The following is a 19,011-nucleotide window of genomic DNA, read 5'->3' on the forward strand; positions in this document are numbered from 1 at the left end:
AAATTCTTTGGGTATTAGGAATCAATGGAACCACTTGAATAACTGGAATACAGATAATAAACCATGGTTATTACTGGGAGATTTCAACTTTATCTTAGATGCTTCTGAAAAACAAGGAGGGAATGCTGATAACTCTCTGGCTCCAGATTTTGTTAGAAACTCCTTAACTCAACTAAAAATGAATGAAGTTTTTGCCTATGGGAATCCTTTCACGTGGAGTAATAGAAGATTTAGGAATCCTTCTGACTTGATTTTTGAAAAACTAGATAGGGGTTTCATAAACGATAAATGAGTGTCTTTGCTGCCTCAGACTAGGGTCACTAATTTGGGAAGAATTTTTTCATATCACTGCCCTATTCTTCTACGTTGTTCATGATCAAAGTTTAGCGATTCCTTTTAAGTATTTTAAATGTTTGCAAGCTAGTCCTGACTTTAAGAATGTTCTTGAAAATTCCTGGGAAAAAGGATCGAAAGGTTCTCCTAGTTTTATAGTTGCCGAAAAGCTTAAATCACTGAAGTATGATCTCAGTAAGTGGAATTTGAATACTTTTGGTCACATCAAAACTACAATAAATAGATTGAATTCAGAAATTGAAAAGCTGCAAAGCATGAACTATACGCCAGCTCTGGGTAGTTTCATTTTGAATTATTCTAGACAGTTGGACTACTGGTATGAAATCGAAAAGTCCTTTTATAAACAAAAATCGAGAATTGAATATTTTACTCAGTATGATAGAAACAAGAATTTCTTTCATAATTATGTTAATCTGAGAAACATGTAAAACACTATTCACATGTTGAAGGATACTCAAGGGAACTGGTTAGAAAGTAGGGAACATGTGGTCTCCCTTCTTTCTAATCACTTTAAAAGTATTTTTTTCCTCTTCTTCTCACATCGCTACATATATTGAAATTTTGCTTAAAGATATTAAGCCTATAATAACAGATGAACGTAATGTTAGTCTAGTAGATGTTCCTACTAGTGAGGAAATTCATTCTATTGTTATCAGTATGGCGCCATGGAAATCCCCGGGGCCTGATGGCTTTCCGGGTGGTTTTTTCAGGGATAATTGGGACCAAGTCTCAGGGGAAGTTATTAATCATGTGCAAAGTTTTTTCCGCAGTAAGTTTCTTTTTAAACAGTTAAATCATTATTTCATTGCTCTGATTCCCAAAGTTAGTAATCCTTCTACGCCTAATGACTTCAGGCCGATCAGTTTAACAAATACAGTCTACAAAATTATTTCTAAAATTTTAACAAATCGATTGAAACCTATTTTGGATTCTTTTATTTCTCCACATCAATCTGCATTCATTTCAAACCGTAACATTCAAGATAACATCATAATCAGTCATGAAATCTTGCATTCTTTTAAATATAAAAAAAGGAAAAACAATAAAGATGGGTATATGGCTGTAAAATTGGATCTTTCAAAGGCTTTCGACAGATTAGAATGGTCCTTCATTTTGGCAGTGTTTAAGAAACTCGGTTTTTCGGATGATTGGTGTCAAATCATCTCTCAGTGCATAAGTACGGTGTCTTACTTCATTCTAGTTAATGGTTCTCCAGGTGAAGTTTTCGTCCCTTCTCGTGGTATTAGGCAGGGAGATTGCCTTTCTCCCTACATTTTCATAATTTGCATGGAAACTTTGTTGCAACTGTTACTCAATGGTGAAAAGAGTAAAGTTATTCAAGGGTTTAAGCTTAGGAAGGATAGCCCTGAAATCTCTCGCTTATTCTTTGCTGACGATTGTATGATTTTCTCTAAAGCTTCTCTTACTTATGCTAGGAATCTTATGAAAATCATTAACACTTTTGCAAAAGCTTCTGGCCAAGCTATTAACTTAGAAAAATCCGGTTTCTTTACTAGTAGTAAGCTGCATCATAAGCATATTAAATTACTGTCAAAAACTTTAGGTATCAAATTTCTTAGCAGTTCTGAAAAATATCTTGGAACTCCTTTATTTGTTAAAAGAGATAAAAACTAAATCTTTTCAATTCCTAATTGATAAGTTTTATTCTAGGCTTAGCAATACTAAGAGAACAAATCTTAATGTAGCTGGGAGAACTGTGGTTACCAAACATGTTTTGTCTAGCTTAGCTGTGTATCATATGTCTTGCTTTCCATTCCCTAAGATGATTACTTCTAAAATTGATTCCATTCAGAGAACATTTTGGTGGTCTAAGAAATATCCTAGAAAAGCGGCTTATTTTCGATCTAGCGGTGACATTGGTAAATCTAAATTGAATGGTGGTCTTGGCATTAGGAATTCTTTCACTGTGAACAGAGTTCTTATAGCAAAACTGGGATGGATACTTTTAAAGAATCCAAATCAGTTGATGTCTAAGTTTCTTAAGGATAAGTACTACCCAAATCAAAATCTCTTGGATATTGATAAGGCTGCTGCCAATTTTTCGTGGATTTGGAAGGATATTTTTAACAGTTTAAATTTTTAAAAGCTAACATAGTGTACAAGATAAATGATGGTAATTCCACTAAAATTTGGTCTTCAAGCTGGATTCCAGGTAGTTCTTCTCTTCCCTTTTCAGCTAATCCTAACTGTGATGATTATAAGTATGTTGGTGAACTTATTGATGTTGTTGATAATAACTGGAATTTAGTTACTCTTTCTTCTCTCTTCTCCTCTGAAGATGTAATTAGAATAAGATCTATTAGAATTAATACAACCAAGAAAGATGAAATTATGTGGACTCATACTTCTAATGGCATGTACATTGTTAATCAGCTTATAAAACCTTCTTAAATGAAGCTTATTCAACTGATGAAGCTTCTTTTTGGAAGAAAATTTGGAATCTGGATTGTTTACCTAAGATAAAATTCTTTATGTGGAAAATCTTCACGCAGATGTTACCTGTTAATTCTGTTCTTAAGCTCTACAATCCTGATATTGATGATTGTTGTCCTCTTTGTAAAAATGATTATGAGTCTGTGATGCATCTGTTCTTTCTCTGTCCGATTTCCTCCCATATCTGGTTTGCTCTTTCTCTGCAACATTTAGAGTATACTGATAAGAACTGGGTTGAAGACATCTTTATATCCTGGTTTGATAATTCTCTTGGTGTTTCTCCTTACTTTGTGGGTTGGCCAACTGTTGGAGCCATTGCTTTATGGTCTGTTTAGAAGCTGAGATCTGATGTTGTGTTTAAACATGTGCAAATCAATCTTGATAGTTGTGCTGGATGTTAAAAGATTTATTAATACTTATATATCTCCTTCTTTGTCTCTTAATTCAGTCAGTATGGAAGTTACTTTCCAAAAGCAGGATTTTGATTATATCATGTTTATGGATGGTTCTTTTAAAAAATTTAACTTGGGTGTTGGTGTTATACTCTGTGATATTGCAGGGACAATAAAGAGTCTTAGAGCGGATTTTGGACTGATTTCTAGCGCTGTTGGGGCTGAGACAACCGCGCTCATTTTGGCGATCTCTTGGGCAAGAGATTTGAATCTGTCTAAAGTCCTCTTAGTTAGCGATTGTCTTCAGATGGTTGGTTATGTAAATAGCGGCAAGGGTGATCTGGATTGGCGAAGTCTTGATCTCTTAGAAGATTTTCGTCTTTACCTAACTAGTTTGTTATCTTGTAAGGTTGGCTATATTAAGCGTTGTAAAAATAAGTTGGCAGACAAACTTGCTCGTAGGGCTAGAAGGTTTAGATTGAGTAACATTTGGGATTCGCCTTCTCTATTCTTAGAAGATGTTATGAGGAAGGTATCTCTAGATGCAGTTTGTAATAGTCTTTTCTTTTAATGAAATAGTGTCTTTCTCAGCAAAAAAAAAATGTATTGGATAACCGAATCCCGATTACCAATTTTGGTAGTATTCCAACCCTACCTTAAGAATATTTCTGAGTCGGCCCTGAATTTATCTACTCCTTCCGTTTCTTTAGGCTGGTTTCTGTGTAAATTCGCACACAAACCAGCCTATTTTTCTAAGGCGGAGGTAGTATTTATGTGGTTCCCTCGATCAATTTTTTTTTTTAAGAACTGATTTCGTTTTAAGTTTAGTTGGGTAATGGGCTTGAGGGGGCGCAAACATTTTTGTGGGCTTTGAATCTTTTTTCCTTTTCTTTTTTAGTTGTCGCGCAAACTTGTATATTTCTGACTTAGGGATTAAATCAAACCAGCTGCAGCTGCTGCTGCTATTCAGTGTGTCCTTACTACTGCTGCGGATAATCTCATTAGTGGACAAATGGTGAAGCTTGCAACTAGCTGGTTTAACCAAGGAATCTGATGTGGGCATCCAAGGGATATTTGTATCATGCTAGAATCATAGGTATAGCTGGTTTTAACTTGACGTTGCTGTATTTCAAACTTTAAATGCTAGTCATTTAGAAGTTGGGCTTCTGTTTGGGATTTGGGTGAAGAATCGAAAGACAACATCATTTGGAAATATTGGGATTTGGGTGGTCGATAGGAATCATTCCTCCTTCTCTTATCATAAGGTTTTTTGCTCAAATGGTGCATCCCCAATCGATACCCTATTAGCAGCCATGAAAGCGAAAAATGAAGTAATGTGCAAACAAACATTCACTAATTACAGGTAGCCAAATGCCATAAACCTTAATAATGTTGAGTGACCAGACAACCATAACTGAAGTCAGTCAGATAATAGCAGTACAAACAACCTAAAAGAAAGCACGATATTTTACTGATTCTCTTTCAGTACTCAACCATCCAGCAGGTGGATTATTTTTTTCATATTTCGGAACCTTAGTATCATAGTACCTTCTAGTTTCTCCTCCTGCAGGAATGAAAGTTTTCAGAGAAAGGATGCTTTCAGCTTGAACGTGCAGCTGTCAATCCGCGTACAGGCGATAACTATAACCATCATTGCCAATACCATTGAAGGGGGGAAATCCATACATCTTAATATCAAAAAGTAAACTACTTTGCTCATCACAGCAGGAAGAGGATCCTACCACATCGACATGTTTTGTCTGCAAATTGTAAATTTTAAGACATTTTCCATCAAACCAATGCAGTAATACCTGATCGGAGACGCTCAGAATTTGCGTAGGATATCTCGCAGTAGTAGTAGCAGTAGTATCAAAGTAACAACAAAAGGGAGCTGGTGGTGAACCTAGATCGCTAACTTGAACACCATAACTCTCCCCCTTGATCCACACCTGCTTTTCCTTGTCCTCCAATAAATACAGTTGAACCATAAAGCGACAACAGCCAGAACAAAAACTGCTCTGACCATCACGGCAACAACAGGCCATTGCCTTTTCGGACTGTGCAACACAAGGATATCCTTTGACCTTTATGCTCCAGAAGATGATGTTCAACTACTACATTCATTGTTGTCGGCATTGGGGCCGTCAAATTACATTCATCCGGGAGTCGAATGAACTGAATCTTCTCCTTGTGAATGTCGAACGAGAGCAACATGCCAATCCTATTATTATTATCACGAACTTCTTCAGTATGATTATTAGCAACGACTGTCGCCTCTTCTTCTACTGCACTGTTAGCAGTTATCTTCCAGAGAAGATCGCCCCCGCAAAGAGTGGCTGCTCTGCGTGTTACCAATCGACTAGGAAAAGGAGAACAACCTGGTGGCGGGGAGATTTGAGCAACACTTGTAACACTCTTTCTCCATGATCTAGTACCCAAAGTAAAGACCATACTTATAAAGTACTCCTCAATGTCTTTGGAAGTAAAAATGATTACAACCTTGTATTCGTCTGTTGATGAATCAAAACCAAAACCATGACATAAATATTGGCATTCCCCTCCATCCTTAGGATACGTATAGGGGAGAGAAAGTATTTCCCTCCTGATAGGGTTGATGATATTCACAAAATTACGACCAGACCCTTTTTTACGAACTAGTGTAATACAAGCAAACCCATTACAGTAACCTACTAGTTCAGCTCTGCTTTGGTTTTCTACGTTCATTAATAATCTAAATTTGTAATCACTGTCTAGACTGAAAAAAGCAGCTCCTCCTTTAGAAGTCCATACATTAAGTAAATTGAAGACTAGATTTAACTTACGATTTTTGTTGTGAGCAAAGTGAGTCTTAGCAAACTGTGCATCATTTGAAATTGAATTGCACCATAACTTACTGATGCAGCTGTATTGAGCTAGAGTCCGAAAAGGTAATCTGGTGAGAATGTTTTCTATTACTAGTTCCTCAGGAAGATATGGCGACGCAGCAGCAGCATCAATATTCATCTCCTCAGGAAGATATGGCAACGCAGCAGCATCAATATTCATCTCTTCAGGAAGATATGGCGCAGGGGCAGGCGCAGGGGCAGGCGCAGGGGCAGCATCAATATTCATCTCCTCAGGAAGATAAGGCTGAGCTGCAGCATCATCAATTTTCATCTTCTTCTTCTGCCTTGACATTCTCATCTTGTTCTTCCTTAAAGCTCTTATCTCTTTCGATGTCATCCCAGAGGATATGCAGCAGCAGCAGCAGCAGCAGCAGTATTATCATTCATCTCTTTCACTCTTCTAATGTTGTTCTCCCTTGACAATCTCATCTTATTCTTCCTTAAATTTTCTCATCTCTTTCGCTGCCATCTCCATAACTTATGGGAATTGAAAATCCTCCAAAATTCAAAATTCATGGGTGGGATGGGTTTAGAATTTCCCCTTTTTGATGAAGGAATACACACCTAAAATAAGAGTAAACTGATAAGGAAAGGTATTTGAATAGGAAATTTTACAGCGGCATCCATTCTTGAAGTTGAAGGCAATTCTATTTCTGGTGTTGTCTTTTTCTTGGTTACGGTCAAAAACCTAGCCATTCCTGAACAAATATGGAGACTGAAGATAAATTATCAAAAACTCAATACAAAACGTAATATACTAAAACCCCACATAATCTTAATTTATATAGAAATTACAAAAATCAAAATTGACAAAAGATGGTACCTGCAACAGTTGCCATGGAAATTTCTGCAAGGAAGAGAAGAAGAAGTTTGAGTTTATCTTTTGTGAAAACTACAGGGAGACCCATTCTCTCATATTTTTCCAATGTCAAACCTACGGAAAGAAAAATTCAGGCGCGCACCCATTTTCCCGTCAAAAATTCGTAGCAGACCCATAATTTATGAAATTCTGCTTCTCAGTTTTTAAAAGGCCAAACTACCCTTTTCTTCGAGCAACGAACAGAGAGAAGCGAGAAGAAAACAATGGTGAACTCCGATTCTTCGTTTTTAACATTTGGATTTTTCCCTTTGTCAAATCTTTTCCCAAATCCTTTTCTGAATAATCTTCTCAATAAAACTAGGGTTTCTGTTTCAAAATCTGCGGTTTAAATCTGGGGATTTTGGATTTCTGTTGTCTTTGATTATTCGAGAAGTAAAAAGAAATTAAAATTGAAGTTGAAAAGGGTAAGAAGTGTGTTGCAGTATTTCGATATCAACTGAATTGGAAATTTTCATACCTTATTTGTCACCATGTTTTTGATCTCAATCGGAAATTTATGATTAGATTTGAATTAAAGATGTTATGCATAATGTCTTATGCATAACATCAGTTTTGTTTAGATGCATAAAACATTATGCATTATTTTGTTTTAGCTGCATAATGTCTTATGCATTACTTTTTCACTTTTCTGGTTATGCATCAATTTAGCTGCATAATGTCTTTTGCATTACTTTTTCACTTTTCTGGTTATGCATCAGTTTTTTTTAGATGCATAATACATTATGCATTATTTTTGTTTTAGCTGCATAATGTCTTATGCATTACTCTTTTTCACTTTTCTGGTTATGCATCAGTTTTTTTTAGATGCATAAGACATTACGCATTATTTTGTTTTAGCTGCATAATGTCTTATGCATTACTTTTCTCACTTTTCTGGTTATGCATCAGTTTTTTTTTAGATGCATAAGACATTATGCATTATTTTGTTTTAACTGCATATTATCTTATGCATTACTTTTTTCACTTTTATGATTTATGGATTTTTATGCACGTGCATAATGTCTTCTGCATCATTTTGTTTAGTGCATAAGACATTATGCCATTATTATTTCTGCACAAAACATTATGCATTATTTTTGTTTTAGCTGCATAATGTCTTAGCATTACTTTTTTCATTTTTCTGGTTATGCATCAGTTTTGTTTAGATGCATAAGACATTATGCATTATTTCGTTTTAGCTGCATAATGTCTTATGCATTACTTTTTTTCACTTTTCTGGTTATGCATCAGTTTTTTTTAGATGCATAAGACATTATGCATTATTTTGTTTTAGCTGCATAATGTCTTATGCATTACTTTTCTCACTTTTTCTGGTTATGCATCAGTTTTTTTAGATGCATAAGACATTATGCATTATTTTGTTTTAGCTGCATATTGTCTTATGCATTACTTTTTTCACTTTTCTGATTTATGTCTTCTGCATGACAATATAAGGGAAAATTTAGCTGCATAACTTTTTTTCTGTTTCTTCTACTTGATTTTTTCTTCTTCGTCTGTTTCATCCATTTTTGTTGAAATGTATTCTAGGGTTTAGTCAAAAATGATTTACTTCTTTGAATCATCGATTTTAAATGATTTATTTCTTTAAATGATGGAGAAAAAATCTTTGCAGATCCGTTACAGAGATTAATGGAGGAATAGGGAAAGAAACCGGCGGAGAGGAAAAAAAATTATGCCCAAAAACGATGAAGGGTAATAGAGTCTTTCAGTACGTTTTAAATATTTTTAAATAATTATGGGTGCGACTGTATCAAACATTAATTGTGGGCCTGGCGGTAAGAATTTTTTTTTTTTGGGCCTGCGCCTAAGTTCCCCATTTTCTGAAAGGAAAGTTTAAGTCTAAATATTTGTGAAACCTGTTTTGAGGCATACTCAAATTTTTTGAGGCATACTCAGTCATTACACCATCTAGGGTGGGTTTATAAAGGGTGTCTAAATGTAGTTCAATTACCTATATATTCTTAAACAATTTAAATTACAAGAACGCCCTTATCCTCAAAAACCTAAAATCAAAAATCAAAATAAACTTTAAACTTAAACATCTTGGACTCTAATTCAATCAAGAAATTGATCAAGTAAAGCAAACACGAATCAAAGTGAGCGATATTGAAGTACGAAATCCAAACCTCAATTGCTCTTAGATGTATTTTAGAATGTATGTGTAACAAACCCATCTTGTTTTTGATTGATTTTATTTTGTTTGATCGATAGAATATGATTTCAAAGATGAAATTAGGGTTTTCAGAAGATCAGTTCGGCTGATCTTGGAGTATCAATTTTGAGCCGAACCTAGTGTATGATTTAGAGAAACACTATGTTCGGCTCACGCGACTTTGCTAAATTTTGTTCGAATCAGCCGAACCTAAATTTTTCAGTTTCAGAGTGAAGTTCGGCTGACAACTTTTCAGCCGAACCTCAATTTTTTAAACATATACCTAGGTTCGGCTGATAACTTGTCAGCCGAACCTAGGTATATTTTCAAAAAACGGAGGTTCGGCTGCAAAGTTATCAGCCGAACTGTTCATCTGGTCAGTAGATCTGGGTTTTAAAAATTCATTTTTTTGAAAGATTCAACTTATAAAAAGAAATTAAACCTCGTATAGAAGTCTACCTCTGATTTGAATCACCCATTTTGGTCACTTCTAATCACTAAAATCTCAAAATTCAAAACCCAAGTTTTTTCACTTCTTCTTCTTCCTCTCAAAAATCCCAACTCTCTCACATAAATTTGATTTATCTATTAATTCACCACTAATAATTTTATTTTTAATCAATCCTTAAAATTCCTAGCTAATCAAATCTAATTATAATCATTAACATTAATTATGTAAGGGTAGTTATGCCATTATCAAAAAGGGTGGATAAGGGGCGATGTTTTTTATTTTGTGACCCTATTTTGGTATTATATAGTATGCCTCAAAAAAATTCAGTATGCCTCAAAACAGGTTTCTTAGTTGAACTACAGAGTTTAGTTAGGAACGATTTTTTTGAGATCATGGTTTTTTTTGGGGGACCATGGTTCTATTTTTAATAAGATATTTAGAAGTAAATCTAGGTAACCCCTTGTGTAGATATTTATACTAATACCTAAACTGCCCTCCTGATTAATTTTGGGTAATGATTAGTTAGTGTTAATATTAGTTAGTATAATCATTAGTGAAATGATTAAGTTAAAGATAACTAGTTAGAAAATCAGATGAGTTTTTTTAAAAAGAAGTGGAATTATTGAGTAAAGTTAGAGAAGACGAAGAAGAAAAACATGGAAAAAAAATTGAGTTCACTAAGCTTGAGTATTCAAGTGATGATTCAATTGATGGCTCATCTGAATCATGTAACCGAACAAAACCGGAGGAAGAGTATTTGGGTACCCAGGTATGCTTCAAACTTAGATAATGTTGGTTGAATTGCTCCAAATTTTCAAAAAAATGTAAATTTTTGAAATAGATTGGCCTTGTTCGGTTACCTTATGTGAAGAACATGTAACCGAACACATCTGAAAGTGTAGTTCGGTTACTTTTTCCAAATACGCAGGTTACCGAACTCGCTCGTTAATGGAGGTTTTTAGTCGTTCGGTTAACAGACATGTTACCGAACTTTGTTTATAGGATTTACAGAGTAGTGTTCGGTTGGTTCGCATTGTTACCGAACTTTAGGGTCTAGAAGTTCGGTTGGTTCGCAAAAAATATCTAACCGAACTTTACGTGAACATAAGATTTTACAAAGTGTACATAGTTCGGTTGGTTCGCAAACTCCATACCAACCAACTATCTAACCGAACTTTACGTAAAAAAAAATTTATACCAAGTGTAAGAAGTTCGGTTGGTTCACAAACTTTTACCCAACATCATATCTAACCGAACTCAATATCTGAGTGAAGTTCGGTTAAAGTAAAAACTTAACATTTTTGCGAACGAACCGAACTTTTGGACTTCTCATTATTTTCGTAAACTAAAGTTTGGTGATATCCTTATTTTGCGAAGGAACCGAACTTATGGACTTGTGTTGTTTTAATACAAGGAGTTCGGATAAAAGTATTTTTTGCGAATCAACCGAACTCTGAGTTCGGTTAAGAAAAAATTAATTCGTGATAACCGAACTTTTCGCGATGAAATCGAACGTTTTGCGATGTAACCGAGCTAAAGGTTCGGCTGTGACTTGTTTTTTTGCGACGTAACCGAACCTTTCTCTGAAAAAAACCCTCCATTAAACCTCTCTGCAACTTCCATTTTCAACTCATTTTGATGATTACTTCTCATTTTTTTCAACCAAAAACAAATGACAAGTAATGGGTTTGTGATAATATCTTTGTTAATGATTTAAATCAAGTTATATATAGAGGTGGTGGTGGTTGGTGGTGGTGGTAATCGGAGGTGGTGGTGGTTGGTGGTGGTGGTAATCGGTGGTTGGTGGTGGTGATAATCGGAGGTGGTGGTGGTGTTAATCGGCGGTGGCGGGTGGTGGTGGTGGGAGGAGGTGGTGATGATGATAATCGGTGGTTGGTGGTGGTGATAATCGTACGTGGTGGTGGTGGTAATCGGTGATGGTGGGCGGTGGTGGTGGGAGGAGGTGGTGGTGGTTATATATATATATATATAGGTGGTTATTAGGTTGATTTTAAACTAAATTAGGTTAAGGATGAGTTAGTCATTTCAACGCTTTAGGATACCCCTTATAACTATAGGGAAGGTGGTCTAATAAAACCATCGTCCCCTCAAAAAAACTATGGTCCCTAGAAAATCGTCCTTAGTTAGTGGACTCAAGTTTTTCCACCAATGCGCCTTTGTCCTAGTGGTGGTGCAGCATTGAACTCTTTCGTTATGGTAGAATCCAAAAGAAAGAAACTAGAGAGTATGAAAAAATTAAGGTGTGGATCCAACATGTTGGGTGTAGATCCAGCATTGAACTGTTGAAAGTTGCATCTAAAAGATCTTTTTTGCTCTTCTTCCTTGTTATGATCCCTATAACACTTGCTGCATGAATTCATATTTGCTGATGTTCTAAAAGTCCCACATCCAGTTGGCAAATCCAATTGGCAAAAAATTGATGTAAGAATACAAAATACAAAATCGGTTTCAAGAATCCGACGTCTTACAATTTAACTAGGCTAGCATCCATGATTTGGCCCAATATAGGTCCAGCACGGAAATTCCTTCGTAAATTCTCACAGTAAAACAAGAGTACCTTCATGTAGTTTACTAGCTTTTGATGATTATGTTGTCAATCTAGAATTTTGTGATGGTCAAAAGGCAGTCTTACACCATGGTTGTTTACAGCTGATTCGGCCGGATCTGACAAAAATCACCAGTCTGAATTAGATCTGACTCAAAATGAAAAAATAAACAATCCGACATCTGATTCCCCAAGGGTTGACTCAGATCAAATCAGATGCAAACGCAAACAAACGTGGTGTTAGATTGTGTTTTTGTTCATTGAACTTCCGTTTCTATTCGAGAACAGAATCAATTGCTACTCATTTTATGCCAAGTTGTCGGCATTTAGAAATTTGGTTAATGTTAATAACCAAAACAAAATGGTAATTAGGAAACCATTAATTATGTAACAGACCTGGTTTAATTAGGAACCTCTTCTTTCCGGACACTAACAGGTTTTGATTGCAAATCTTGAAGCGCGAGTTCCAACATGTAAGTTGAAGCGATTGATTTCATGCAAATCAAGCATAAGAACTTCGGGCTTTGTAAATGGATGTCCCTCAAAGGGTACTAGTAAATGATTACAGAAATGACCCATTCCGAAACCCCCTACTCCATCTAATCCTTTAAAATCCTAAGTCAATGGAGCCCCACGTTGAATGATGAGCGTCACCGTTCTCTTAGAGAGGAAAAACGATCAAAGACGCTCAGAGAAGAGTATTAGAGTATTTAGAATAAGCCTGGAGAGGACACTTGGCGAGACTCTATTGGTCTGGGCCCGGGGTTAAACCTAAATAGCATCCGCGAAGAAACCTAAAATCTTTACCACCAATTCTGCACTTTTCGTCTCCAAGAAAAATGCGACTCTATTCTCTGCCACCATTACTCAGTGATGTATGTAATAATGGAGTTGTTAACAGAGACGATGGCAGTGTGGAGTGGTTAACAGAGACATTGTAGTGATCGATGATGGAGCTCGAGGGAAGTTGATATGTTGGGTTGGTGATAACTGATGAGAAGCAGTAAAGATGGCGACATCAATTGAAGACACGTAATGATCCATCCATGCTGCCAACAGGGAATGCCCCGTGCTCCCAGTATCATCTAAGATGAAGAAGATGGGTTTTAGCTGCTGTTCGAGTTAGAGAGAACAAGGTATATTTTTTACCCAGCGAATATCAAACCTAAAAAAAGAAAGAAATCCTTACGTCTCAATCAGCAGAAATAATTTATCTCCGCAATTAAACCCTAATATTCAATCTATTTTTCTACTGAACCCATTCTCTATTTGTATTTCGTTGTGCTGTAAGGTCTAACGATGTGAAAGAGTATGATCCGTTTATGTTAGGTTTTCTCTGTTATACTGAGAATCATAACTTTTTTTTTTAATACTGTTATTAGATTCAACGAAACCCCAATTCTCTCTCTTCACTCCTGCCGAAGTCTACAGTCAATCAATCCTACACAGTTTTTTGGTTTTATAAGTCTTTGATTTGTTTCAATGTTTTTGATATTGCAGTTGATGATAGGTTAATACGATTAGGGTTTTTGCTGTACAACAATCGCCAGGTTAAACAAAGAAAAGGTTTGCTTACCATCTATCCCCGGGCTGATTTTTGTGTTTGGTTATTTTTTTTATTTTTTTTTCTTGGACAGTGGTTTCACTTATTTTAGAGACGAAGGATTAACTGATGTTTATTAAAATTTCTATGGTCAATACTACCCAATACATGTTGATTTTGTTAGATTATAGGGTTAATAATGAAAATGGAAGTTCCGGAGAAAAATGGTGATAGAAATTCATTTGGTTTATTTTGAGAGGTGCATTCTAATCTCTTATTGTTGGGTATGCAGGTTGATGTTTTGTTGTCCATACACCCTTTCTTACAATGAATACAATGAAGAAAACAGGTTTTGTTTGTTTCAAAGAGTTGAGTGGATTCACAGGGTGATCTATATCCTAACAGGTGCCCAGTTGTTCCTTAATTGACATTTTTCCGGCCTCTCAATGTCTTACAATTATGAACTTATATACTGAAACTCAATTTGTGCTATATCAATAATTACATGCATATGATATATGATATCCAATAGTATCAATAGCATCTTTTTTTTTAATCTCTCTTCATATTGTGATAACATGTTTCAGTTATTATCCTTCCAGATGAGACGTTGGTATGATTAGAGCAGATATAAAGAGTGTGTGCGTACGTGCTTCAATTTGTCAAAAACGTGCAGCAGCTGAGAAGAAGCGGTGGGATTGTTGGAAGCAGAGAAGAGACTAACACAAGCTAGGTTAATGGAAGTGAGACGTGTTGCTAATTTTTTTTATCACCAACGTGAAATCGAGAGGAAAAGAGTCAAGGACCAGTTGGAAGATCGACTATAAAGGGTATGTTATTATCAAAATTCTTTTGAAAACGCCATTCCTGTAAATATTCTGCTCAGATGAGATAATTAAAAAAAGTATTTTAATTATTTTTTTCGTTTTCCACCAGGCAAAGAGAGGAAGTCTTCATACTTCTGTTCGTGTTAACCGGTATGAGATGCACAAGCAGAGAGATGTCCTTTCACCTCTGATTTTCTTACTATTGGCACTAAAACATCTTAATTCTAGGAAAATAGCCTTCTTTGTCTCTTTCTGAGAGAAATCACTAAGCGTGGTGGGATATCAAGCTTGGTACTCGCCACATAGGTCTAGATGTATTTTTTAGTTTTGAGTGGATATGTTCCTTTTGTCCTTAGTCCTCTCCTTTTGTCTAGATGTATTATCAAGCTTGGTACTCGCCATATAATCATGTTTTCTCATATTATTTCTAATGTTTAAGTTTACAGGCCTCTCAAATTTGACATCTTTGAATTTTAGAAGAAGCAATGCCATCACTTCTGCCATTGCATATATGTGGTCACTTAGCTTATACATTTTCCACAGTAATAAAGACGAGTAAGTGATCTTTTTTTGAGAGTACGTCAGTCTGTTACTTAAGCTAATAATTTGAAGTCTTTGATTTCGTTTATGCGCACCTCGATAATTTTCTAAGTCATATAATCATGTTCTCTCATATAATTTCTAATGTTTAAGTTTACAGGCCTCTCAAACTTGACATTTTTGAATTTCTAATGTTTATGTTCTCTCATTTAATTTCTACACTCACGCGTATACTTCATTTATCGTTTTCTCCTTAATGGTGAAATCAAGCTTCTTGGGTGATTTTAGGATTTTTCTTTAAATCTTTGATTTTAGCTTTGAGTTTCAGAGGCCTTGCTCACAATGTGTGAGTACAATTTTATATCTGGTACAATAATATCAGCTGCGATGTCAGACTAGATTGACGATAATTTCAGCTGCGATGTCCAGACTAGATTGACGATAATTTCAGCTGCGATGTCCAGACTAGCTTGACAGTAATTTCAGCTGCAATGTCCGAACTAGGGTTTTTCTTTTTCTTTCTTTGAAGCATTTGTCCGAACTAGGTATCTTGACGTCTGAATATATAAAGTATAAAATGACCACCTTAGTTTTTACTTTTATCCGTTTCACTTTTACCCATTTAAATTTGTATACTTTAATAGGGTACAAGCATATCCCGTCCCAATCAGGCAGAAGAAATGGAAGTGATAGTATGTTAGGGTCAATCACATGGAGGAGAGAAACAAGTCCCATTTCATGAGCATGAACAATGGTAAGTGCTTTGGTTCGATTCTTTGAAACTTTCTAACCATAAGCATTTCAATATTATTCCTTGATTTCATCTCTTCAATTGCATTTTTTTTTCTCACGAAATAGTCTTCTACAACCATTCCAATTGTGGCGCTTGGAGCCTTTGATTCCATCAGTTTAGATTAGATATGTCCACAATGATTTATGTTCGAGTTAAGGGATCCCGTCAAAGTTCTGTAGAAACGCTATTTTAATGTGGCTGCTATGGCTGTGGCGGGGCGAAGTCGAGCAATACCAAATCAAAAATGCATCGGTCCGGGATGAGGCGAAGCCGAGACACACCTAATAAAAAAGGAATTGGGACGAGGCGGGATGTAACCATGCAACACCAAATCAAAAATGCATCAGGACGGGGCGAGAAGAAGCCAAAGCCGAGCCACACCTAATCAAAAAGGCACGGGGCGGGGCGTAGCCGTGCAACACCAAATCAAAAATGCATCAGGAGGGGGCGAGGCCGAAGCCGAGACACACCTAATCAAAAATGTATCGCGACGAGGCGGACGAAACCCTACGACACCTAATAAAAAATGCACGACGGCACGAGGCGAAGCCTCATCACACCAAATCAAAAATATGGCTAAAAGAAAAAAAATTGCCCGAGCGTAGCACGGGCACAAAATCTAGTAGTATAAATACAAGAGAAATGAACTTGAAAGGACTCTGAACTCTCGGAACTTCTCTTTGCTACTTTTCAAACATGAAACATCCAACCAAACCCAGAAACCCTATTTCGTTTCATCTCCAAAACCAATCGTGAGTATCAATCAAAAGCTAACATGAGGCGTGGATCTATAGAAAAGATCCTCCAGAAATCTCGCAGGTACTATTTAATCTAGATTTTTATTTTATTTTTATGTTTCCTATCATTTTCTTTTATTAATATTATAATTTGGTTCCTTCATCAAATTCTGCAGGATGACGTCTGATTTTATGGAGATCATTGATAAGTGTCGTCGGGAGGATTATAAATATTCTGATGCTTACAGGTAAGATCTTGAACCTAGGCTTAGGCTTCTCTGTCGGCTCCGGCTGCATCCGGTCATCTAGTATCTTTACTTCTTGTGTTTGCAATCGGCGGCTAAGTTGTTTTTGATTTTTCCAGGAAGCGTATGAGGGATATTCTGAACAATCCGACAAATTATATTGAGGATGAAAAGATAAACACCCTACTAAGCTTTCACAAGGATATATGTGCCAATCTACTTTTACAACTTTATCCATCCTTTGCTGATAATGTTCTATGTCAGGATGCAATAACAACCTCCAAAATAATAGGATAAAGTACGCACTCACTTGTGACTATATATCTGACATAAAACGCCTCACTGGAATTATGGAAAGGGATTTACATACAAGTACCACAGCTGAGAGCATTGGTGCTCACAAACAACTAGTTGAGAAGATCCAAGGGAATCTAAAGGGTTGTACTGTTGGACAGTTAAAATCCTTTTTAGGATCTCTTAACAGTGGTGGTTCTTCCCCGCAGGATGTCACGAACGCCCTTATTGACGCACTTTTTGGAGGTGTTGTACACAAAGGGTTTTCCAAGGAAGTGACGAAGAAGAAGAAGTACCTTGCTGCTGCAACTCATGATAACGAAGGATCGCAGATTCTTCTCCTGCGAGCTATTGATTATTTCTGTCAATAGGTATAACTTCTTCATACTTCACAAGCATATGACGACATGGAAGCCCCAATGAAGACATGTCGAGACAAATACACACATCACCCGGTTTTTCGTAGTTTATCTCTTTTTTCATTTCTCTAATCATATGTTTTATTGCCCAATGCGAGACGTTGAATTATATTCATTGGAGCAAATTACCATATCGAAAATGTGATGTCATCTTTTCCATTGATTATTTTTGTCAATAGGTATAACTTCTTCATACTTCACAAGCATATGACGACACGGAAGCCCCAATGAAGACATGTTGAGACAAATACACACATCACCCGTTTTTTCGTAGTTTATCTCTTTTTCCATTTCTCTAATCATATGTTTTATTGCCCAATGCGAGACGTTGAATTATATTCATTGGAGCAAATTACCATATCGAAAATGTGATGTCATCCTTTCCATTGAGCTTTTCTCAAAGGCCTTCTTGATCCTATCGATATCGGCCTTAAAGTATTGCTCCATTGCCTCGGTGACCGTAACCATGTTTCCTTGGATGGACTGGATGAGATCTTTAAATCTCCCATGAGCGGACTCCTCTATACTAGTTGATTCATTCCCGTAGTGTCTATACCGATTTGTCCATGCACGCACAAATTTTTCCTTGAACTTATCCAACAATTTATCCCGACAATATGAGACGACACTTGGATACACTTCGTTATATTTGGCAATAAACATGTTCAGTCTCTTTTCATATATATCCTCGTTAAGAGACCAATAAACTTTCTCTCAATCCTTTAGAAATTCCAACCACCTTTTATGATTTTCATCGTGTTCTTTGTCCACTCGCTTTTTAATCTTTCCTCTTTCATCTTCTTCGGGTGATAGTTTCTTCTTGCGAACATCGTCCTCTAGTTGAGCAACCATTCTCTTCTTAATATCCGCCTTAGAGGGTTCAAACAAAGCATGACAATGTTTTATCACATTTTGACCTATATGATATGTACATAGGAAATTTTGCGCATCCGGAAATACGTCGGATATAGCATTCATTAGTGCGTCATCTTGATCGGTTATGATGACCCTCGGAAATTGATTTTCCGGGAATAATAATTTCAATTGTCGTAATGCCCAATGATAATTGTGATCCCTCTCGTTTTCCATTAAACACCAAGCCAATGTGAATGATACCTTGTTTGATGTTTGCCCTACGATGTTGAACAACGACATCTTGTATTTGTTTGTCTTGTAGGTGTAATCCATCATAAGAACACCACAACAGGTATGAGCCAATTGTGAAAGCAAAGGATGCGCGATGAATATTTGAAGGGGCTTTTCGTCCAGCCCTCTTTTAATGATATGTGTGTAGTTGTGATCCCAAATTATCTTCTCAAATTCTTGCATAACGGTCCTCCCTTCCCATTCCACCCTTCTAATGGTTGCTTGTGCGCTATAAATTGTACTTAGGGAAGAAACGTTCCGATTATCCTTTTCCTTTAAGCCTCTGAGAATCACTCTTGGTTTGATACATGATTTGGTCATTATCTTTACATC

General features: G+C 36.3%; 1 protein-coding gene across 3 annotated transcripts; it reads right to left on the bottom strand.

The window, feature by feature from the left end:
• Nucleotides 1–4,572: 4,572 nt before the first annotated feature.
• LOC113293694 (F-box protein At1g52495-like) lies at nucleotides 4,573–7,043 on the bottom strand. 3 transcript variants are annotated; one of them, XM_026542251.1, is made up of 2 exons: nucleotides 6,909–7,043; nucleotides 4,573–6,649 (listed from the first exon to the last, which is right to left on the bottom strand). In XM_026542251.1, exon 2 carries the CDS (start codon nucleotides 6,420–6,422, stop codon nucleotides 5,226–5,228), a length of 1,197 nt encoding a protein of 398 aa, XP_026398036.1. In that variant the 5' UTR covers nucleotides 6,423–6,649; nucleotides 6,909–7,043; the 3' UTR covers nucleotides 4,573–5,225. The 3 variants fall into 3 exon arrangements, with proteins under 3 accessions (XP_026398036.1, XP_026398034.1, XP_026398035.1); XM_026542249.1 differs by having other exon boundaries at nucleotides 4,573–6,783; nucleotides 6,909–7,030; XM_026542250.1 differs by having other exon boundaries at nucleotides 4,573–6,800; nucleotides 6,909–7,008.
• Nucleotides 7,044–19,011: the final 11,968 nt, after the last annotated feature.

Source organism: Papaver somniferum, chromosome 7, assembly GCF_003573695.1.
Source record: "Papaver somniferum cultivar HN1 chromosome 7, ASM357369v1, whole genome shotgun sequence".
NCBI lineage: Eukaryota > Viridiplantae > Streptophyta > Magnoliopsida > Ranunculales > Papaveraceae > Papaver > Papaver somniferum.

What these genes read in the sequence shown, in the direction of transcription:
- LOC113293694 (XM_026542251.1), bottom strand. Translation starts at nt 6,422, where the DNA reads ATGACATCGAAAGAGATAAGAGCTTTAAGGAAGAACAAGATGAGAATG.